At 44.9% G+C, this 22,657-nt stretch overlaps 1 protein-coding gene across 1 annotated transcript in view; it reads left to right on the top strand.

Moving 5' to 3' along the window:
• The window catches only part of LOC143279851 (FRAS1-related extracellular matrix protein 1-like), a 284,785-nt gene extending 271,514 nt beyond the window's left edge, over positions 1 to 13,271 (top strand). Inside the window, 5 exon segments of the mRNA XM_076584091.1 lie at positions 516 to 622; positions 2,205 to 2,534; positions 3,934 to 4,084; positions 5,536 to 5,706; positions 7,748 to 13,271. Coding sequence (XP_076440206.1) covers positions 516 to 622; positions 2,205 to 2,534; positions 3,934 to 4,084; positions 5,536 to 5,706; positions 7,748 to 8,118 — 1,130 coding nt within the window. The 3' untranslated portion in view covers positions 8,119 to 13,271.
• Positions 13,272 to 22,657: the final 9,386 nt, after the last annotated feature.

Genomic DNA, 22,657 nt, shown 5'->3' with positions numbered 1-22,657 from the left:
AATTTGTTAATTTTCCGTAACTTGTATAGTTTATCTACATATTTGATTCTCTTTTTAGATGGTAAATCAAATAAATTGTATCACATTACTTGTTAAGGCATGGTGTAGGCTTTTTTTCTTCTTCTTTATCTAAATGAGCTGGTAGATATCTTTTGAGTTATACATATTTCAGTACAGTATGTCACATAGGATGTTGGTTTTGGGCAGTTGAAGATTATAAATAATCTGAAAGGAACACAATAATTAATAATTCAATGATATGTTATTTATCTTTGACTGGATTCAAGACAATCGATGGGGCTGAACAATTATTTAATTCAGAGCAAATACCTTAACTGCCACTTGATTATGCTGACACTGAAAGTCATCATGTGTGTGTGTGTGTGTGTGTGCACGTGTGTGGTTATGTGTGTGCGTGTGTAAATGTGTCTGCGTGCGTGCGTGTGTGGATAACTGTGCGTGTGTATGTATATGTGTGTGCGTGTGTATGCGCGCGCGCGCGTGTGTGTGTGCAGGGTTCTGTCCCCAGTACCTGGGCATGGTCAGCAAGTTCAATGACGAGCTGACCCTGAGTGGCCCTGACCCTATACCTGGCACTGAAAACCGGGACAGGTCACGGCTGGTCAGTACCTGTGTCCGTCTGTCTTGTCTGTCTGTCTGTCTGTCTGTCCGCATATGCTGTTCTGGTCAGTCACCGATGTCCGCCTGTCTGCGGCTGGTGCCAGCTGCATTGCTTGGTTCTAACTTTTTGACCGTTACACGTGACTAAATGCCTACGTTGACCGAACTACGCCATTGGTCAGTTCCATACTGCGCATAGTTAGTAGCGGGTTACGACCATAGTAGGTTCTTCCGTCCGAGCAATGCAACTGGCTCCCAGGTTATTGTCTTTTCTGTGTCCATTTCCCGCCAGTCTCGAAATTGATGCTGATTTTGTCAGTGAATGAGGCCACGTCCAAAGCTCTTCTTTGACAGTTGCTCAGGGTCTTTTCGGCCTACTTGTGACATGTCGTTTTTGTTCATTCTTGTAGTCCTTTTAAGGTACGTTTGTGATACTTTTTTTTTTTAACGCGGCGTTTAAAAATAAGTTAATTGTATATTTCTTTGCGCGTTCAGTCATTCATTTTTATTTTCCCTGCAAAGTATTGTGTTGCAGTCTCGTGTTTCTGCGGATCCATTGCTGCTTCTGTTTCCTGGCTTCTAAAAAAAAAAAAAAAAAAAGGAAAATACAGAAATAAACATTACTTCGGTCCTTTGAGGTCATCTCTGGGGTCTGCGGTTCTAATGGTTTTAACTCTTTCCATACGAACGGCTAAAGAGACGACGTTAACAGCGTTTCACCCCAATTACCATCATCAAATTATTGCAAGCGGAAGGCTCTTATACTTAAGACGTGAATGTTGACAAAGAATACCACAATTCTGACGACGGAAGCTAAATGTTGGGTCATTCAGACACCCACTGGACATCCGAGGGGTCTGTGTAGAGGAGAAGAGAGGACTGGCCGTACTGAGTGAGGTAACAGTTCCTTGAACATTTGATTCTGCATTGTCATCCTCTCGAAGTTTTAATCCCTGATTCCTTGGTATACAGGTTCCGAGCGTAGTTCGTCGCTGATTGTGGAGAAAATTGAAGAATAGCTGTGTTCTCGATATGCCCACTTTGCAAGTGATGGGGGTTGGGGGTGGGAGTGGATTTGGTTACAAAATAACGAAGAAAAAAATAAGGTTTGTGTGTGTGCGTGTGTGGTGTGTGTGTGTGGTTGACAGGTGCACAAAATGGTTACAAAATAAACGATTTTTTTTTTAAGGTGTATGTATGTGTGGGGGTGGGGGGTTGACAAATGCACAAAATGGTTACAAAATAACGATTTTTTAAAAATAAAGGTGTATGGACGTGTGTGGTCGGTTGACAGCTTCACAAAATGGTTAAAAAATAAGGAATTAATTCCTAAAAAAAAAAGGTTTATGTATGTGTATATGTGTGTGAGGTTACCGACAGCTGCACAAAATGGTTACAAAATAAGGAATTAAAAAAAGGTTTGTGACAGCTGCACAAAATAACGAATTTTTTTTTTTTAAAGGTTTATATATGAGTCGGGGTTGACATCTGCACAAAATAGTTACAAAATAACGAGATGAAAAAAAAAAGGTTTATGTATGTATGTATGCATGTACGTATGTATGTGTGGGGGACGTTGACAGCTCCACAAAGTGGCGGGCATCTCCAGCAGCGGCGCCGGAGGGTCCCGGCACGAGAACCGCTACCTCAACACGCAGGCCGAGCAGAAAGCGGAACGCAAGGACCTCTTCGACCTCTCCACCCCTACCAGCGTCTACTCGGGCAAGCGCAAGGGCAAGAAGAAAGGCAAGAAGGGCAAGAGGGGCAAGCGCGGCCGGCGGAAGCGCAAGAACAAGCGCAAGAACCAGGTGCCCCTCCCGACCAGTCCCTCGTCCAAAGCGGCGCCGCCCACACAGTCGTCGCTCGGGGGGAAGCTGGCCGCCGGAGCCAGGCCCTCCACGGCCAAGTATCAGGTACTGTGCCTTTCACTTTGTTGTTGTGTTGTGTTGTGGATGCATTTAGTGACTTGTCTAATTATTTTATTTGTATTATTTTTTTATTTGTATTTCTTTTTTTTATCACAGCAGATTTGCTTTGTGTGTGGAAATTCGGGCTGCTCTTCCCAGGGAGAGCGCGTCGCTATACTACAGCGCCACCTGCGTGTTGTTTTATTTGTTTTTCCTATCAAAGTGGATTTTTCTTCAAAAGTTTGCCAGGAACAACCCTTTTGTTGCCGTGGGTTCTTTTACGTGCGCTAAGTGCATGCTGCACACGGGACCTCGGTTTATCGTCTCATCCGAATGACTAGCGCCCAGACCACCACTCAAGGCCTAGTGGAGAGGGAGAAAAAAATATCGGCGGCTGAGCCGTGATTCGAACCAGCGCGCTCAGATTCTCTTGCTTCCTAGGCGGACGCGTTACCTCTTGGCCATCACTCCACAAATTTATGGTAATGCTTTACACGAACTGACTCTCGAGGCCTTACCAACCAGCGCTTTTTGGTTTATCATACCGAAGGTCAGGCATTTTGCTTCTTGTTTTTATGCAGCAGATGTGGTTAAGCGCATGTGGATCAGTCCGCAAGCTTTAACACCTCTCTGAAACTGAAACCATTTGTTGTAGAACTGGTGTGTGTGTGTGAGTGTGTGTGTGCGTGCGCGCTTTTGTGAGTGTGCACGCGTGTGTTGGTACGCGCGGGTTCGTTGAGCATGGCCATTTTTTTTTCTTTCAAATTTCATTTCTTCGTTTGCTTTCTACATAAGTGGAAATTACCCACTGGACAGTTTTTATTTCATTACTTTTTGATGTCTTTACTCATTTGTTTTGTTTCATTTTTTAATGGTAATGCTTATTTTGTTTCATTTCTTTTTTAAATTCCATTGATGTTAATGTTTTATCACACCTATGGAGTATGCTCTCCATTGATGTTAATGTTTTATCACACCTATGGAGTATGCTCTCCATTGATGTTAATGTTTTATCACACCTATGGAGAATTATCTCCATTGATGTTAATGTTTTATCACACCTATGGAGAATGCTCTCCATTGATGTTAATGTTTTACCACACCTGTGGAGAATGCTCTCCATTGATGTTAATGTTTTACCACACCTATGGATAATGCTCTCAAAGCCTAGGTCATCACGTTGGGTTTATGCATAGGTCAGGTATTTGCGGTATTTTCTTGTTGCTTTCTTTGTGTATGTTTTGTTGTTGTTGTTGTTGTTGTTGTTGTTTTTTCAAACGCAGATTTGGTGTAGCTTATAGGTGGTCGTTTTATGCACGCCCTTACAACCCCCTTGACACTCTGTGTGTGTGTGTGTGTGTGTGTGTGCGTGTGTGTGCGTGCGTGTGTGTGTGTGTGTGTGCAGCCTCCCCAGAAGTGTTCCGGGTTGACTAAAGGCCTGCTGCACTTTGACAACTACAACTTCCAGCTGATGCGCTGTGACGGCAAGGGCTGGCAACCCTGGAGCCCCTCCTCCAACAACGACGAGCGGCCCACCAACGGCCTCTGTCAGGAGGGTAGGTTTGTGTTTGTGTTTGTATTTGTATTTCTTTTTATCACAACAGATTTCTCTGTGTGAAATTCGGGCTGCTCTCCCCAGGGAGAGCGCGTCGCTACACTACAGCGCCACCCATTTTTTTTTTTTTTTTTTTTTTTCCTGCATGCAGTTTTATTTGTTTTTCCTATCGATGTGGATTTTTCTACAGAATTTTGCCAGGAACAACCGTTTTGTTGCCGTGGGTTCTTTTACGTGCGCTAAGTGCATGTTGCACACGGGACCTCGGTTTATCGTCTCATCCGAACGACTAGCGTCCAGACTACCACTCAAGGTCCAGTGGAGGGGGAGAAAATATCGGCGGCTGAGCCGTGATTCGAACCAGCGCGCTCAGATTCTCTCGCTTCCTTGGCGGACGCGTTACCTCTAGGCCATCACTCCACTCACTCACTCTCTCCCTCCCTCCTCACTGCGACATGTTCTGTTAGTGTCTTTACATACCGATATGTATGTCAGTGCTCGTGCATGCCCACGCTTATTGCGTGCTGTCTTAAATTGATTTAAAGAAGAAAAAAAAAAGAGCGATGAAAGATAAAACCGGACTAAGACCCAGTCGTGTGAACTTGTATGGAGAGGTGTATATACTCGTGCGTGTGTGTGTGTGAATCAGGAGTGGTAAAGAAAAACAGAAGCTTTTGGGGTGTTATATATTTGCCAGTTGTAAAGGAAAATCGTATGTTTATAGATGCTATCTAGTTGATTTTAACAGTTTAAAAATGTTTACGAGACTAAGTTTAAAATGTTTCACGAGACTACTCAATGTGACAGAATGTTAGTTTGTCCAACAGTCAATCGAAACGGTACACGCAAACGCCCACACACCCACACACACACACACCATAACCCACAGGCACAGCTACCCCCCCCCCCCCCACACACACACACACCCCAAACGACCGCTGTCGATAGCTTTGGTGAAATTATGAAGCCCCTGTCATGCGGTCTGCTTCATGTAATATCATTGAAATCCAGAAATTTGTTTGTGCACTACTACTAGTCATGGAATCAGCCACTGGACTGGACTGTGATAGAGTGAGTGGTATCTTTAATCCAGCTTATCTTTTCTTTTCTTTTTCTTCGCCTTATATACTGTTTTCCTGGTTAGGTTTTCGATGTCTTGTTTGAAAGTCTTGATTAAAGTGCTTTTGAGTGGCTGATTTTTGTAACCCCACTAAGCGCGTTGGATTACGCTGCTGGTCAGGCATCTGCTTGGCAGATGTGGTGTAGCGTATATGGATTTGTCCGAACGCAGTGACGCCTCCTTGAGCTACCGAAACTGAAACTGTAACCCCATACTGATGTTAATTGTTTGCGCTCTGGGGGTCTGTTCTAAAGATGCAGAGCACATTATAAATACATTATTATCGTCATTGTTAAAGTGGAATGTGACCATCACACGTGTCTGGCTTGCAGGTTGGCGAGAGTATGAACAGCGCTGCTACCTCTTTGTCCAAGACGGCCTCAGCTGGAACGCAGCGGAGAGAGCGTGCGCCATTTCCCACGGGGCCCACTTAACTTCCGTTCGCTCCATGCGCCATCTGCGTTTTCTGGGAGAGTATGCTGGGAAAAAGTCATTCTGGATCGGTAAGCCGTGTTGAGAGATTCAGATTCAGATTATTTATTCATTAATAGGCCTAGGCCCCTTATGAAGGGGTAAGTGACAATATAAGTAATAACAAACAAAATGAAAATATATAACCAACCATAGTAAGTACACATATTACATAAACGCTGCAATGAAGTACAGCATCTTAAGATGTCACGATATCCTGAAATTTAAATGCCTGGTGTAAAAACAGTGCCAGATTCCATATATCAGCATGTCTCGTGGATGACAATAATAAACTCAGTTTGAATAAACATGGCTGTCGATAGTACTTAGGTGGTACTGCCGTGTTGAGAGAGAGAGAGATAGAACTCAGAACTCAGAAAGTTTAATATACATCGGCCTTGGGCCACAATACAATGGGGAAGGGTGAATCGGTGGGGTTGCATATAACATTGTGTTATCCATAGCAACAACAACAACAACAAAAACAAGTACAAACTGAATGAATATATACTTAAACAATGTGCCCATCATATAGACATTTTGTTTTTATGTAGTGTTTCACCATGCTTGATCACTGACTGCAGATTAACTTTTTCCTTGTATTGATAGCATGGAAAATATATCTTGATACATTAATTCTATTATTGAAATTTGTTGCTCCAAATAAGACATGCAAGGGGAGTCTAGCCGATTCTTTTAATATTCTCTTTCTTAAATCTTCATATACGATGAGAGAGAGAGAGAGAGAGAGATTGTGTGTGTGTGTGTGTGTGTGTGTGTGTTTTAGGGGTAGTCTTATGACCGTTCATTGACGTGGTTATGTATTAGGTCTGTTTCAGGTGCAGCCAGTTAAATAATCTCCATAACTTCACGAACAATTTTGCACTGACAGAATATTTTAAGATGTAACGATTACGAGTACAGTTTACCAAATCCAAACTTTATAGAATCATTGAAAGGATGAAAAGCTTATCCGAGGGTTGCGCTCACATATCCTTCCAGTATTTTTAACGCCATTCAATACAAACGACAGTCCTTTGACAGCGAATTAAAAAAACAAGTCCCTAAGAGTGGTTTGTGCAAAGATGTCATCTCCCAGTTTGGGGAAAGATAGAGAGGTCACTTGCATCCTATAATTAATTCTAGAAGTCGATATCAACTGTGGAGTATTTCGCTTTTGTAGGCTAGATAGGCATCAACCTGCAGCTGGGGCATTTTATATTTAATTTCTTCACTGTCACTAAATTCTCCATTCTTGCCAAGACGCGTAACCGTGTTAAATACAAACCCATTCACTCCACATTAAGTCTGTTTCTGCCTGGGTGGTCTAGATATCTGCTTCCGTTTCTTTTAGTGCGCAGAGTTGTAAACCAAATTTGCTGACTTGCGTGTGTAAATAAAGTGAGTTTGTAACCACCTGTTTCGGGTGCACTGGGAAATAAGAACTGTTAACAATGTCGCTTTCTCAGCAACAGCAAGTGGTAGAGACGCTAAACTTAGAGGTAGAGGTGGATAGAAGCCATGTGCCATCCCAGTCAGCAGGAAACAGTTTCAGTTCAGAGCCAGGAGCCGAGTCGAAGATCGAGGTCACAGCACGAAAAACAACAACAACAAAACAAAACAAAGAATTCCAAGAACGTTTGATGGCTTTACAAATCAGGTCTTGTTCTCTCCTGATCTTCACACTGGATACAGTGACTGGTCAGAAACAGTAACTTCTGAAAGTCAAGAACAGGGGTCAATATGAAACGTGGTGTTAATGGGAAACCTTGACACGACAGATCTGGCATCTTGCGTCTGATCTGACTACAATACAGTACACGACAAAACGTGTGTGTGTGTGTGTGTCAGTGCAGGTCTGTACGAAGTGACATACTGACTACACAAAACAGCACACTACAAAACGTGTGTGTGTGTGTCAGTGCAGGTCTGTTCGAAGTCAGACTGACTACAATACAGTACACGACAAAACGTGTGTGTGTGTGTGTCAGTGCGGGTCTGAACGAAAAGTGACAGACTGACAACACAAAACAGTACACTACAAAACGTGTGTGTGTGTGTGTGGCTGTGCAGGTCTGAACGACAAGCGGCAGAAGAGCCAGTGGGAGTACACGAACCGGGAAGACGTGACCTACTCCAACTGGCAGGGCGGGGCCCCGCGAGTCAAGCGGAGGCACCACAAGAAGAACTGCGCCCTGGTCAAGAACAACCTCAAGTGGCGCAACAAGCGCTGCAACAAGTACCCTGCCCGCTACGTCTGCGAGATCGTCCCTTCACACTACTCCTCCTCCGTCACCCCCACCTCCGCCTCCCTCCACTCGCCGGCCTTTCGGCCGGATGACAACCCCAGCGCGGGCGGCAAGAGGAAGAGGAAAGCCTACAACAGGAGGAGGTCGAGGAGGAACAGGAAAAACTTACACGAGGGCTTCTTCTACGGGGAGTAGTAGGAGGAAGCAGAACGGAATTCATTACATTTTTCCCAACCACCTGACGGCGTCCGTGCGAGAACGCTTCAGAAATTTCACCTGACGAGAATAGAATCTGTGAGGTTTTGTATATGTGTGTGTGTGTCGCCTGGACCTGATGGTTACAGCTTTGGAACTGAGAATGATACACTGTCGGTGACATGAGAAATGGAGCAGAAGAAAGACTATTCTGATCAAAGGGTCTGACGGAAGTTGTAGGCTTTTTAGTCTGCAACAGATATTGTGGTACAGTGTGTCCGACTGGACTGATAAAGAAACTGCACGACTCGCATTCGAAGGACTTTTCAACATTTACATGTGTGTCTGTGCGCCAAGTGCACAACTTAAAGAAAAACGTGTTTTATGTCAGCAGAATCTGAATGCTGAAACATTTACGCTGCACTCATGAGGCATTTTAGAACGGATGATACCGTTTTTATTGAGGGGGGTTGGGGGGGGGGGGGACAGAAAGTATGTCCATGAAAGAACGACTGACGACTGACTGGGTGGTGGTGGTGGTCCTATGACAGTGGAATGGAGTGACGACTTGAGGTGATGCTGCAGTTTGGCAGGGTCCTGCAGTGACGCGACACTGAAGGGCAGACCTGAGCACCGTCAGTGACTGCGGTGTGTCCTGGTGGTGACACGAGACTTGAACCCCGAGGTCCTGTCCACCACAGGCAGATAGTGGGCATCGCTGGAAACACTCATCTGCTGACCACCCCGTTTTTTGTCACACCCTGCCTCTGCCCCCCACCCGTTTCAGTTCTCTACACCACGCCACTCGTCGACCGAGACACAAGTTTCACTTTCTGCATCCAAATGGGATGCTTGCTGTTTATATAAATCTATAGATTTTTTTTTTCTTTTTGCAGGCGTATGTTTGATTTAATTTTCTGCAGTAAGCTTTTAGTTGTGGCTTTTAACACCATGTGTGCAATACCAAAGTTGTTTTTTTTTACGGGAAAGGGGGGCTGGACAGAAAAAAAAAGATTCTTCAGAGCAGGGTCTGAGCATTCTGATAACTGGTTTTGTTTCAAGCCACTTTTATTGATAATAGAGAGGATGTAACGGGCAGCGTGTTAACAATTGGTAACAAAGTCCTTCAAGGAAGATTTTCAGACTTCGAATTATAATGATACATAATTATACATGTACACTGTCCATGTGCCTGGGAACATTAGTTTTAATCAAAGGACTAGTTGTAAACGTGACATGGCAATTTTAACGTTGGAGATTTTAATTGAAAAGTGCTAACTCAGATGTGGAACGTAACCCCCAAGGTAAGGGAGGGGGAAGTGACAGACTTGTATTTATCATAAAAGAAAAAAAAGATGTATCAAAGTGTTGCCCTGTTTCCTGATTAGAATATTGTCGACGAGTCAGCCAGTTATTTGATTTGTAGCGTCCCGCAGCCTAACATAATACAGACAGCTTCAAGTCAGAAGTGGTGCCACAAATTTAGGCACGTGATGTATGCTTTGCATTGACATGTGTGCATCTGTTGAAGAAATGACAGCCCGGAGCATTTGTCATTGTCAAATGGCGGTGTGTGAGATGAATATAACCCTACAGATTGTCAACTTAATGTACACAGCTTTTTGGAGAACTGTATTAACCACTATAGATATCTCCTATTTTGTGAGATACGTAGTCCATATACCAATTCCATTGCACGCAGTTCATGTTCAGTCCAAAACTGGGTGTTAAAAAACCGCTGCACAATACTATTTACGTCAACCTGGATGCGCAGACATTTGAATGTTTAGCTGGCGTCCAGCACTTTTCAAGGAACACCGAGCGAGAGGCGTGTCAGTGAGCACTTCGAAAAATACGGCACCAACATATATAATTTATAAGCCTACCGACGGGTAGAAGTGTTGTTTTGTTTTTGTGATATGCAGTAGCTGTACATAGACTTCAGTTTGCTAGTAGTGTGATGTGTTGACAAGCTGTGCATAGATACGCCAGATGTTCATATTGTGTTTTCGCTGCGTTACACTTTTGTGTCTGCACAGATTTCGTGTAGCTACTGCTGCCCAGGTAGCGCGATTTGGCAAAAAGCCAGATCCGATTTTTAGTGCAAAAAATTAAAACTTCGGTGTTAGTATAAATGTATTGCTTTGATGTGAGGGCCAGTAGTTTACATCCCAGATTTTATGTTTAGATAGTGTAAGCTCATGTTTGTGAGTGGATGCTGTGCATGTGCTTTTTGTTTGTGTGAATGCACGTGCAGCGAAAGGGAAAGTGTGGGTTGAGTATGCGTGCTATTTGTGAAATCCTTTTGTATTTCGTCACTTGGAAAACGTGTTTGTCTTGTTATTGCTTTGCATCATCGACATCTTTCCTGCCCTGATGTTGAATGCGTTTTGAGAGAGCCAAGTCGGATTTAAAGTGTTGATACTAAACATGTGAATGGGGAACCTTTGTCGTGAAGCTTCTCATTGTAGGATGTGCATAATTTCCTCCGGTTGATTGAACACAATACAAAGCCCACTGAAATCTTTATAAATTACCGATATGATGTATTGAGACATCATTCAAAATGAAACGTACAAATTTTGAAATAGTCGGAAGCAATGGTGCGGATGAATTAGGCTTCAGTAGTAGCAAGGCGGTTTGGAAAAAAAAATGATATTAAGGCTTTAGAAACAGTTCACGAATCTTTGAAATATTGGTATTAATAGAATCCAACTTGTTAAAAAAAAAAAATTCAGTTCATGTCGCCGATTTCATGTCACTGAACTTAAAAAGCTCATGAAAATATTCAAGGACAGAAGCAACAGATATGCAGCATGGTGGTTTGAAAACTATGTAGAACTTCACCTCTTAACCCGGAAATTAATCTAAGTCTTTCTGATAGTCACATATCGCCGAAAGGAACTAAGCCATTTAGAAGTATTTATTTTTGACGATTCCTTCTTTGAATAATCAGACTATACAAATGTATCGCAGGAAGGTCATTTTTTGACAGAAATGTGTTGTCATTGAATATTCAGTCCAGATTGCACCTCTTTCTCCCTCAGTATCAGTGGAAAGTGAAACAGACGGTGGTCACTAAACCAGTTGGCTTGGCGTCTAGAGGCGAGAACAGAACCTTCCCCGTTTCTTCAGACTGCGAGTCGCCCGTGCATGAGGCAGTGAAACGTGCTGTAGCTCTATGCCAGGGGGTGCGGGGAGAGGGCAGACAACATCCCATGGATACCTTAGAACCGGACTCTGCTGCTCTGTGCGCCCTACCTGTAACTTGTGTAAACAACGACCTACTGGGTTTTTAATTCAAGCACAAATAATCTATTTCTGATTTTGTATATTTGTATAGATAATCGTTGTCATAATCCTTTAAAGCACACTCCTTTAACAGTTATTATAATTGTTATTTCAGTACATCGTCACTATCATTTCCGATGTCATTTGTTAACCGTTTTAAGTTGACAATAAATTCGTGTTAATACTTTTTACTGTTGGCCGTTACTGTATGTTTCAACAAACATAGCAATAACAAGGTGCGTGGATTGGAATTATGATGTACATTCTGAAAGCTCCTTTTGTGTGTATATGTAGCAATATAAAGTTATACATAACAGCTGTTGTTGGTCATTTTTGTGATTTGCTTGTACATTGTGGGTTGTGTTTTATTTGTTGATGTTTGTAGCACCACCCCAAACTTACAATTCACTGTATTATACTTTGTGTGAAAACAACCCAGCATATAGCAACGGGTTAGTCCTCTCCAGAAAGACTTCATACCTTTCGCAGTTTGTTTTTATACAGTATTTTTAAAACGATTTGATGCATTGACCTATTCAATGCAATATGAAGACGATCCAATCTGTTAACCCAGTCCAGATTCGATAGTCCAAAGTACCCACGTTTTTAACTCCTAAGGAGATTCCCCTTTAATTTTTCCGTGGTGATGGTAAACGCCTATACACGCAAAGATATGGAGGAACATAAAACGAAAGGGAGGTAACAGTGAAGTGAGATGACAATCATGACGAGAAATACTGCTGCCCATTTTCGTCTGCATGCCATCTAATTAATCCCCACTGAAAATGATCAGACATAATATTGTTAACAGCAGTCATTAGATTTATAATGAAACCAGATTATCTGCGTGCTGCAGTGCCCAGTTCCACCAGGGCTTTGACTGAACAAGCAGTGCACACGTGTTCTCCACGGATTAGACATCAGCTAAGACCTCAATACATTCGCGAAGCATAATTATGATCTGCTTGTGGCCAGTCTCGATTCATTTTTATTCCTTCTAGTTGGTGTAAAGTGAAACCAAATATGTACCGTCTGTTAAGAAAATAACCGCTATAAATATAATTAACCGAACGTAAAAACCTTACAAAAAGGAGCAAAAATCAACGAATGAAAACGAACATTGTGTTTTAATAACCGTATCCATTTACCTGAATGTAGTTTCAGAATGTTTAATTCAGAATATTTTACACCCGAATATTTTCACATTCATGTGTGGTATATGCCAGTTCGGTGCTGGCAACAGAGTTTCCGTCTGTTTTGCTTTTTAAAGCCCTTTTCCAGTTGAGATATACTGTAGAACATTCAAAAATTTTTGGCTGTGGAAAATGGAAATATTTTATCTTAGCGGGGTCTCCAGTGGGTTACTTCGTTTCCGGCAGGGCTGTTAGGCCCAAAGTCCCCCATGTACACAGGCAACAGGCAGTTGCCAGAACGTGTCCAACATTGCAACCAGCTTTTAGAGTCAAGTAGTTCAGTAACTATAGGTCCAACTTCAGCCGCCTTTGCAGGTTCAGTCCAAATACATAGTTTGAAACCACTCCAGCCCTCCATTCACCCCCAACCCTCTTTCACGCGCGTGTGCACGTGCACATACTTGGTCGTCCCTCCCAAGTCGCACACAGCTCTTTTCTATTTTTTTCCTTGCTCTCTCTCTCTCTATCTCTCTCTCCTCCCTTTTCTGCCCTGACTGCTCTTTCTCTGTGGTGATTCAAGTGCCGTCTGTGGTTGTCTGCCGAGGGAGAGGACAAACGGCTGCAGAGCTGTGGCGGATTAAGTACTTAATTTGTTTCTCATCCGAACTGTGTAGTTGGGTTCAGTGTTTTGAATTCTTGTCCACCACCACAATAAATGATTAAAAGCTAGTTCTCTGTGTGTGTGTGTGTGTGTGTGTGTGTGTGTGTGTGTGTGTGTGTGTGTGTGGCGTGTGCTTATGCCCTTTCCTTTCAGCACTCCAACTTGAGTGTGCGTGTGCGCGAGTGTTAAGAGTTGTAAAACGTTTGGTCTTTTTTTTTTTTACCCCCCACATTGCATCCAGGAAAATGTTTCGACATGATTCTCTATTAATGACTCAAATGTTTTATGTACAATCTTTGTATACGTCCCTTCACCACCACCCCCACCCCCCTCCCCAAAGAAAAACAAAAACGAATTAAAAAAAACAAAAAACAACCTTCCTTGCAAATCAGTCAAACATACTCCTTTGCTCGTTACAATGCACACAGAAGAATCCTCTGTAACGAGAATATCTTCCAATCGAAAGTCTGCTGACAAGAGGCAGTGTTGGATCACGTCCACGAAGAAACGAACCAAGACGCACGTGCTGGCCCCCATCCTATCATGTACAGCGACTTTCTTCTTCTTCTTCTGCGTTCACTCGTATGCACACGAGTGGGCTTTTACGTGTATGACCGTTTTTACCCCGCCATGTAGGCAGCCATACTCCGTTTTCGGGGGTGTGCATGCTGGGTATGTTCTTGTTTCCATAACCCACCGAACGCTGACATGGATTACAGGATCTTTAACGTGCGTATTTGATCTTCTGCTTGCATATACACACGAAGGGGGTTCAGGCACTAGCAGGTCTGCACATATGTTGACCTGGGAGGTCGTAAAAATCTCCACCCTTTACCCACCAGGCGCCGTCACCGTGATTCGAACCCGGGACCCTCAGATTGACAGTCCAACGCTTTAACCACTCGGCTACTTCGCCCGTCACAGCGACCTTCTGTGTTCAGGAAGAAAGTTGACCCAATTCCCTCTTGACTAATATCAGAGGAAGCCTCAGTCACGGAGTCTCGTCGACTGTTCCAAACAGAAATCCAAACGGGAGAGAGAAGCTTCAAACATTTTCAGTCAATAAACTGGACAATACCTCACCATTCTCAATCATATTTAGACATTTTTTACGTATATATACACTAATACAGGCAATATCTACATTTTTTTTCTCTCCTTAAGACGGAATGAGCAGTGTTCACACGGCGTGGATGATTTACACAGAGGAGAAATGTGGAGATCGCCAAAATACATTGGCCACCTGGACGTGGTAATGACAAAATTTTGCCAAACTATGTTACGAAACAATGAAGAAACTGCAAAGATTTACTTTGGAGCTTGTTTTCTCCCTATTCTGCTGCTACGACTACGAAACGTGATTCATATAGGACTTGGCGAATTAATCTTAATGTTCTGATCTTGTCCGCGTACATCCATGTCGAAGGTAAAGAGTCCACTGGAGCGTCTACACGTGTTTCTTAGTGATTTGAAAAGCACGGCTCGCCGTGACATTATGCGCTGGTACTCCAGTCTTTTTTCCTCTTCTTTTTGCTGCCCCATCATCTGCACCGTTTCAGTAGCATTACTCCCAATCCGCTCATTCCGAGTTCCCCCATATACACGGCCACACCCAGGTCAGGTTCGTCGGTCATAGTCCCAGCGTTGGTAGTCCGCAGGGAACTCTCGATGTTAGGTCGCCAGGAGGCCACACACCAGAGAAGACCCTGCACTGCTGCCGAGTCACTTCGGTAGTGTTCATTTGTGTCTGTTTTGATTTAACGTACTTAGAACATCACCTACAAAGCCCCCTACTGACGACAATGGCTTAGTCGCGGAGCCAGAGTGAGTGAGCGTCCCACCCAGAGTGGAGACCGCCACCACCTCCATCCACCAACAGCCCATGAATCTGCTGACACTGAAGACATTGACAGGACTCATCCCAAGCGGAAGTGGGGGTGAGGGGGGATGAGGGGTATCGAAACTGAGGCCACCATGACAGCAGGGCATGAAAGGCCACCGAATTTGGGATTTTTTTGTTTATATTGATGATGGAGAATGACGCTGACGATGATCCTATGAAGGTCCACTTTGGTTTGAGACTACGTGACAAGGCTGCACTCTACGCTTCCTGCCAATGATATCTCGGCTCAACCAGGCCCGACAGATACAGACACTTGTAGTGATGGTCAGGAAATTAGAGCAACGCATCTAAAGACGCATCCGTAAGTGGATGATACTCGACTGTATGGTCCCAATCTTCCCATTTAAACCCACAGCAGACTCAACGCTGGGCAGGATCCGGCCGCGGGCCGAAAGACCCACCTCCGCTGGGGTTCGAATCCGCGTCCTCCTAGCCGTCAGTCCGCGACGCTAACCACTTCGTCACGGCGGCTGGTATAGGCACTCCCAACGTTCTCGCTTGTCACGCCAGAGTATTCTCGTACTGGCTGGTGCTGAAGAAGAGTTCCAATTCCAAACCCATGTTCGTTCTCAGCTAAAGTGCTGAGGTCATAAGGAGAAGCTGACGATCTCTAAAGTACCTGATTCATGTGTGGACAATACAGTCGACGATCTGGTTTGGGCAACAGATGTGATACACAGAATTGCATTTTCACAGCCAACATCACATTTGGTGGTTACTGCTGCATGATTAACATTTTTCACAGTTTATGATGAGGATCCGCCTACCAGCTACTGACCCTCCAAAATATTGCAGCAATTTTTGGTTTTCATAACATTTATTTCCCTCGTCTGTTTCCACAGTCAATGCGGACCCACCGATGACTTTTTTGTTTCAAACACACAAATTCACAAATGCCCACAGTTGTTTAATCAATCGCGCTAGAACCGCCCAATCAAAAAGGCACATGCCATTTTGAGCATGTTTACGTTTAACTTAGCAGAATGGAAGATTTGAAAACTCATTTGAAGAATAGGAGTCGAAATGGCTTGATAAATACCATGTCCTCAGCATCTCTAGAAGTGAAGTCCTGTTCCGGCCAATTATAATCCGCAAGGTCAGTCACTTTCAAGAGTTTAAAAAACAAAACAAAAAAAACAAAAACAGCCAAGTACCTGAGAGTCGAAGTGTCGAAAGATCTGCACTTAACTCTCACATCAATGTCACTGCTGCAAAGACTAACAACCAACAAAGTCTCAGCCTTCGTGGACAGAAACGTTTGTGGCAGTTCCAGAATCCACACTAGATACCACAAGAGCCTTGTTCAACCCATTATTGAATATGCTGCCGGCAATATCCACAATTGGCGTGGACGTTCAATCCGTCTATCACAGAATTGAGTGGAAGGGAAGAAACGTGAATATTGCCTATGCTGCCACTTGACGATCTCCACTTTGGCATGGGGCAAAGGGTACTGTTTTACTCGCACCGGCTTTGCTGTCTCTATGGTCATGTCAAACTCTGCCAAGTTCGTCTGCAACGGTACATCCGTGATGACCTTCTCATGCCGACGAGCAATTGTCAAAACTTCCTCTTTCTGTTTGTCATTCAGACCTGGTCCAAAGTTCAAGTCAGCTATTGTTTCCTCAGCCACCAGACTGGGCACAGGCAACTCCCTGTCAGTGATAGAAGTTGGTTCAGTCTCCTCTATGACAGCAACAGCCACCATCGGAACTTCACAAGAAGCAGAGGCAGAGTCCGCCTGTCTTTCCACATACCTCTTCAGTTGATTCGCATGGTACAATTTGTCCTGTCCTCCCATCCGAATCTTATAGTCAGCTTCTCCCTTCCTCTCCAACACTTCGAAGGGACCCTGCCAGCACAGCTGTAATTTGTTATGTCTCTGGGGCAAAAGCAGCAGTACCTTGTCACCAGGGGAGAACTCACGATTCTAGACTTTCTGTTAAAGACCTCAGCATGTCTCTGAGAAGATGCAGCCAAATTCCTGTGTGCCAACTCACAGGTTTCCTCGATACGGTTCCTCAAGTCTACTACGAACTCTGCAGTAGTGCGAACTTCTTCAGAAGTGTGTTCATCTGTCCACAGCTGGCGCAAGACAGACAAAGGCCCTCGTACTGTTCTTCCGTACAGGAGCTCAAATGGTGAGAACCCCAAACTCTCCTGAGTCGCTTCCCGGTAAGCAAAGAGCAGTGCAGGGATATACCGATCCCATTGCTTTGGTTTCTCCTGAGTAAGCTTCCGCAACGCAGTCTTCAGAACGCCGTTGTACCGCTCTACCAGCCCATTTCCTTGAGCATGGTAAGGAGTTGTTGCCAACCCACGGATGGACAACAATCTCTCCATCTGCTTCATTACATCGCTCATGAACTGGGTTCCACGATCAGTTAGAATCTCAGACGGCACACCAACTCGAGTCCAGACCTCCCACAGTGCTTCAACAACCGTGGTAGCTTCAACGGTCTTAAGAGGAACGGCCTCAGGGTACCGGGTGGCGTAATCCACAACCACCAAGATATAGCGGTTCCCTGACCCTGACGCAGGAGTAATCGGCCCAACAACGTCAACTCCTACCCGCTCGAAAGGAGTGTCGATCAGAGGCATCTTCCCTAGAGGTACTCTCTGAGGTTTTGGAGAGACCTTTTGGCATTGATCACAGGACGAAACAAATCTGCGAACGTCCGCACACATACCAGGCCAGAAAAACTGTTTCCAAATCCTGTCCAGAGTCTTCTTTCCTCCTTGATGACACCCCATAGGCGGTTCATGAGCCAGTTTCATTACTCCCTGTCTAAGCTGTGCGGGGACCACAACTTGACTGTACTCAGTCTTCCCCTGACGGTACTCACGGTACAGAGTACCCTTCCTCCACCTGAAGGACACCTCGCCTGTACGACCAGAAACCCGAACGTCTCAACGATCGGCTGCCTCCCGCAAAGACTTCAATCCAGGATCACCTTTCCGTAGTTCCTTGAACTGCTCTGGCGTCACGGTCTCGAGACCTGGAGATGCCACCCGCAAAGTAGAAGGTTGCCTCTTCTCTGCTGCCTGAGCACGAGTGACTACAGAGATTTCCTTGGGTGTACCATACACTGGCAAAATTTTTGGATCTTCCAACCGAGCATGATTCCCAACTATGAAATCAACCACTGGAGTTTCCATAACTACAGCCTCAACCTGACCCGTGAAAAACGGACTCTCTATCCTAACCACAGCAATAGGATAGTGCCGCTTGATGTCTTTCTCGGCCATAGAACCATCAAGTTGCCTGCCGGTAAGATGACAATCAGATATGAGGGACTTCTTCACGACACAGACATGAGACCCTGTATCACGCAGTCCTGGTACTGCCTTGCCTTCTACCACGACCAGACAGCGTGAATCGTATTCCTGCTCTCTACATGGCGTGCAGAGAGTAGGCACCTGAACTGATTGCATGACCTATGTCCCTTGATGCTGTACTGCGCCCGCTGATTTCCCTTTCCTGGGACAGTCTCTAGCCAAGTGCTTAGGTGACTGACAGCTGAAACAAGTCTTAACAGAGGAATTCCCAGACTCGCTCTTAGTTCCACCCACCTTGGCCTTATCCTGCCCGCTGAAGCATTACCACTAAGACCTACCGGCTGAAGAAACTTCTTCCCACCCCTATGAGCCATGAAGTAAACTTCAGCTGATGCAACAGCTTCTTCCAGAGACTGGCTGCTTCATCACGTAGGTGGCCATGTCAGTTTGCAAAGATTGTAAGAACTGCTCAAGGAGAATCAATTGTTTCAGATCAGGAATCTTAGATTGCTCATGCCACTGCTTTAAGTTGTCCTGCAGCCTGGCACTAAACTGCACAAAAGTTTGTCTTTTCTTTTACAGTTCCTGAAACGACGACGACACGTCTCTGCATTCAATTGATAACGAGCTAAAAGTTGCTCCTTCAGCTTATCGTAGTCACCCGCGTCAGGGTCGCTCAGGTCGTTGTAGACATCCTCGGCCTTACCAGTGAGACGAGTAGAAACTCGAGTCGCCCAGGTGCTCTTCTTCCATCCGTACAGAGTAGCGACGCGCTCAAACCTCTTCAACCAAGACGAAATGTCACCCTTACTGTCATCGAACTTTGGAAGGCTGGGGCGAAATCCACGGTTGTCAGTGTCAGACTCTCCCTCTACCTGATCCATAACCATACTGTTGCCATAATTCTTCCCTTCTTCTTCCTCTGCAGAACCTCAAGCCAGAGGGAATGCTCTTCGCGCTGTTGTTGGTGTTGCTCCTCCTCCCATTCCAGCTGTTTCCGCCGCTGCTCTTCTTCCCATTCAAACTGCCTCTGATGAGCTCTTTCCTCCTTCTGCAGCATCATCCTCCTTAAGCATTTGACTAGCAACAAACTCAGCAACTTGCTCCCTGGGAACCTCTAACTCAGCAGCGAAACTGCGCCACCGTGAAATACGATCCTGCCTACTTTCTGCCGTGATGCTAAGCTTGCGGCCAGAACGAAGTTCCGTGCGATCAATGAATGCCCAGTATCATACACTTAATGAAGTAATGTACAAATGTATACTAACTGGTAACCTACCGACCCAAGTGCACTCCAGACACCTACAGCTACCTGTCAATTCATTGCAATAGTGTGATTAAGATTGGGAGATGGGGGTGAGTAGTGAACGAGGAGAGTGGCCAGTGACAAAAATGAATTCAGATACTACTATCCAAGAAAGGATCCTGGCAGGCTCGCCAATTGTCGCGTGCAACTTTTCAAATAAAAGTTATGGCCAACTCTCTCACGCTCTCTCATCTTTATCCAACCAAAAGCCTGGAATAAACAGATACAAAACATTTACTCCAAATACTTTTTAACAAATCACAGACAAGATACAATAGGACACTGATACTTAACGGACACCACAAAGAAGAAGTCTGTTCGCTTTCCTCTTCAGCATGAGGAACACCAAATTTTCCCTTCGTCACCCTCTTCTGTGACAGTTTGTCTTTTTTCCAGTAATACTCAACTTAGGAAGTGGGGGGCAGGGGGGGGGGGGGGGGGGAGGGGGATAGAAACTGGCACCACACAGTTTGCAGTTTGACCTGGAAGGTGGACTCTGGTGTTGCGCTTGGGGAAACACGTCCACCAGCGACGCTCGAGCTCCCCAGGCGGAAGACGGCCACTCAAACAGCGGGGATAAGTCGGGTCTCCACACAGGGAGAATGGCGTTCCCTAGACAAAAACCTAGAATCCGCGGCTAAGTTCTAGTGAATTATCCACGATTTTGCTAGGATTCCGCCACCGCCCACCATCTCGGGGCAGAAGGGGAATTACAATAGCACTACGTTACATTATCAAGGACAGTGACTCATTCACTCCCCTTAAATCCCATCATGGTTTACTGGCAAAGCAATCTGAACAAACTGAATGGTTTTCCAGTCTTTCTACGAAATAATTCCCGAAGTAGTTTACAAATCCACGGAAAATAATCTCACAAACAAATGTAGGCTAGACCTTACTGCACTGTTTCCACATTCAGAACTGGGAGAAATAGACTGAGTAATTCTAGCACATCAAACAGAATACGTGAGGTAATTTGAAACTGTAAATTTAGAGTGAAAGTAATACCGAATTAGAGAATAATCAAACACTCAAGCAAAAACACCACGTGTCAGTTTCAAGCAAACTGGTAACGTTCCAGACTAGGAAATAACTCTACGACGAAAATGAGAGATTAAGCACATGTAACGTCAGACAGTAAAAATTCAGGTAACAAACACATGAAGAGCAAAAGCGACTAATAATACAGATACGTATATTTTCGGACGGCTGTACAACAAATACTACAAATTGCAAGATCATTTTACCAATGCAACGACTCTAAAATAAATGAATGAATACCTCAACGGTTTCTGAGCTCCGGCCAAAATACCGGCTGAGCGTCCCTCTCCATAGGACCCTACACTTGTAGACCTGGCCAAGTGTCTTGCTCCACTGACTAATGGTGCTGGTTTTCCAAACGAAGAAAACTTCCCATAGCTCACAAATAAGAAATCTGCGCGTCATGCTTTCCAGTGCAACACGTGCATTCCATAGACTTCCTTAGCTACGTGGAGCACGCGGGAGAGCTACAAGGAGAGGGGTCTACCATAAGTGGCAGCGTTCACACACACACGCACACACAACCCTCCTTGTCCGTGACACAGGTGCATCATGCAATACTTCAGCCCTGGCACCCAGCGCCTCAGGACTGTCTCCAGACTCAAGCTGGAACTTCGTCAGGGCCGCAGGAAAATTGCAAAGGGAATGTTGTTGTACAACACCGACAAGGGCCTCGCTGACCTGCGACCGTAGCCAGACTGACCCAGCTGTAAACGCGAACATCAGGTCCCCCCCCCCCGCCCCCCCTCGAGTAAGTTACTTCATCTTAATGTGTTCCCCGCCTTTTCTGGTCCTCCCAACACACACCACTCCTCTGTACACCCCCACCTCCCCCCCCCAAAAAAACAACAACAAAAAAACAAGTCCCAACACAAATTCTCCAGCAACTGACTGGCTCGGCTTAGTGTGAACATCGCCTTGCACGACACACATGGGACAGCCGGTATTTCAGCCTAACACGTGATATGTACCCAGACACGAGCAAGTTCTCCCACTCATCTTGTAATCCACCACCTTACCCCTCTCATTGCATGTAACATTCTCCATGCACCCGCCCACATGCATGGTATCGATCTGTTGGACTTGCTCAGTGCATTGACCACAGGAGATCTCTTCAGGGACCAACACAAAACGGCACGACCGCTCCCCACATTTGCTGGGAAGTGGCTTTGAATGAGCTAAAATGAAAAGCAAAGGTATAAAATACTGACCTTTCATTTGTGTAACTGTAAAACAGCTGTGTACGTTTCTACACGGCGCATATACTGTGGTCACTGTGATTGTTGTGGGGCTGCACCCTCGCCAGCACCTGATCGTCACTCACATTGTGCTGTTCTTGCCTCCGAAACCTCTAACGTTTTGTTGTTTCTGGTTTACCTCTTTACGATGCTGCTGGAGACAATCACACAAAGCGCCTAGGTTGGATGTGGCGTCTGTTTGTTGGCTGCTGTTTTATGAACTGGCCAGGCTGAATGGCTGACACCGATACCTTAACCACTCGTTTTTTGTTTTTTTTAAAGGAGAATCGGTCTCTTCGTCTCTTGCAGGCTTGGGGTCTGTAGTTCCTTCGGCAATATCCACATCCCCCCCCCCCTCCACTCCTCTGTGTGACTGGCGGAGTGAACCGCCACGCCTTGTTGTGAACACTGCTCATTCCGTGTTCATGGGAAGTATTGTCGATGTTGCCGTTCCTTTCAACATGGTGGTTGTAGCACCAAGAATAATTTTAACAGGTGAATACACTTGCTTCAAGATACGTCCGGTAAAGTTACCGCTGAACTGAAAATGTTTCGATTCCGATTCGACTTTGCAAATTTACTGTGTTAAATCGGTGAGTTGGGGAGGTGTGATCTCCTGACTTGTTTTTTCTTTTTAACTCCAAATACCGAAAATTGGTCGTTGGTCGTTTGAGTTTTTCATGTTCA

The sequence above is a fragment of the Babylonia areolata genome, chromosome 3 (genome assembly GCF_041734735.1).
Source record: "Babylonia areolata isolate BAREFJ2019XMU chromosome 3, ASM4173473v1, whole genome shotgun sequence".
Lineage (NCBI taxonomy): Eukaryota > Metazoa > Mollusca > Gastropoda > Neogastropoda > Buccinidae > Babylonia > Babylonia areolata.
Note: the sequence above shows the minus strand (reverse complement) of the source record. Positions and strands in the feature narration are given on the sequence as shown.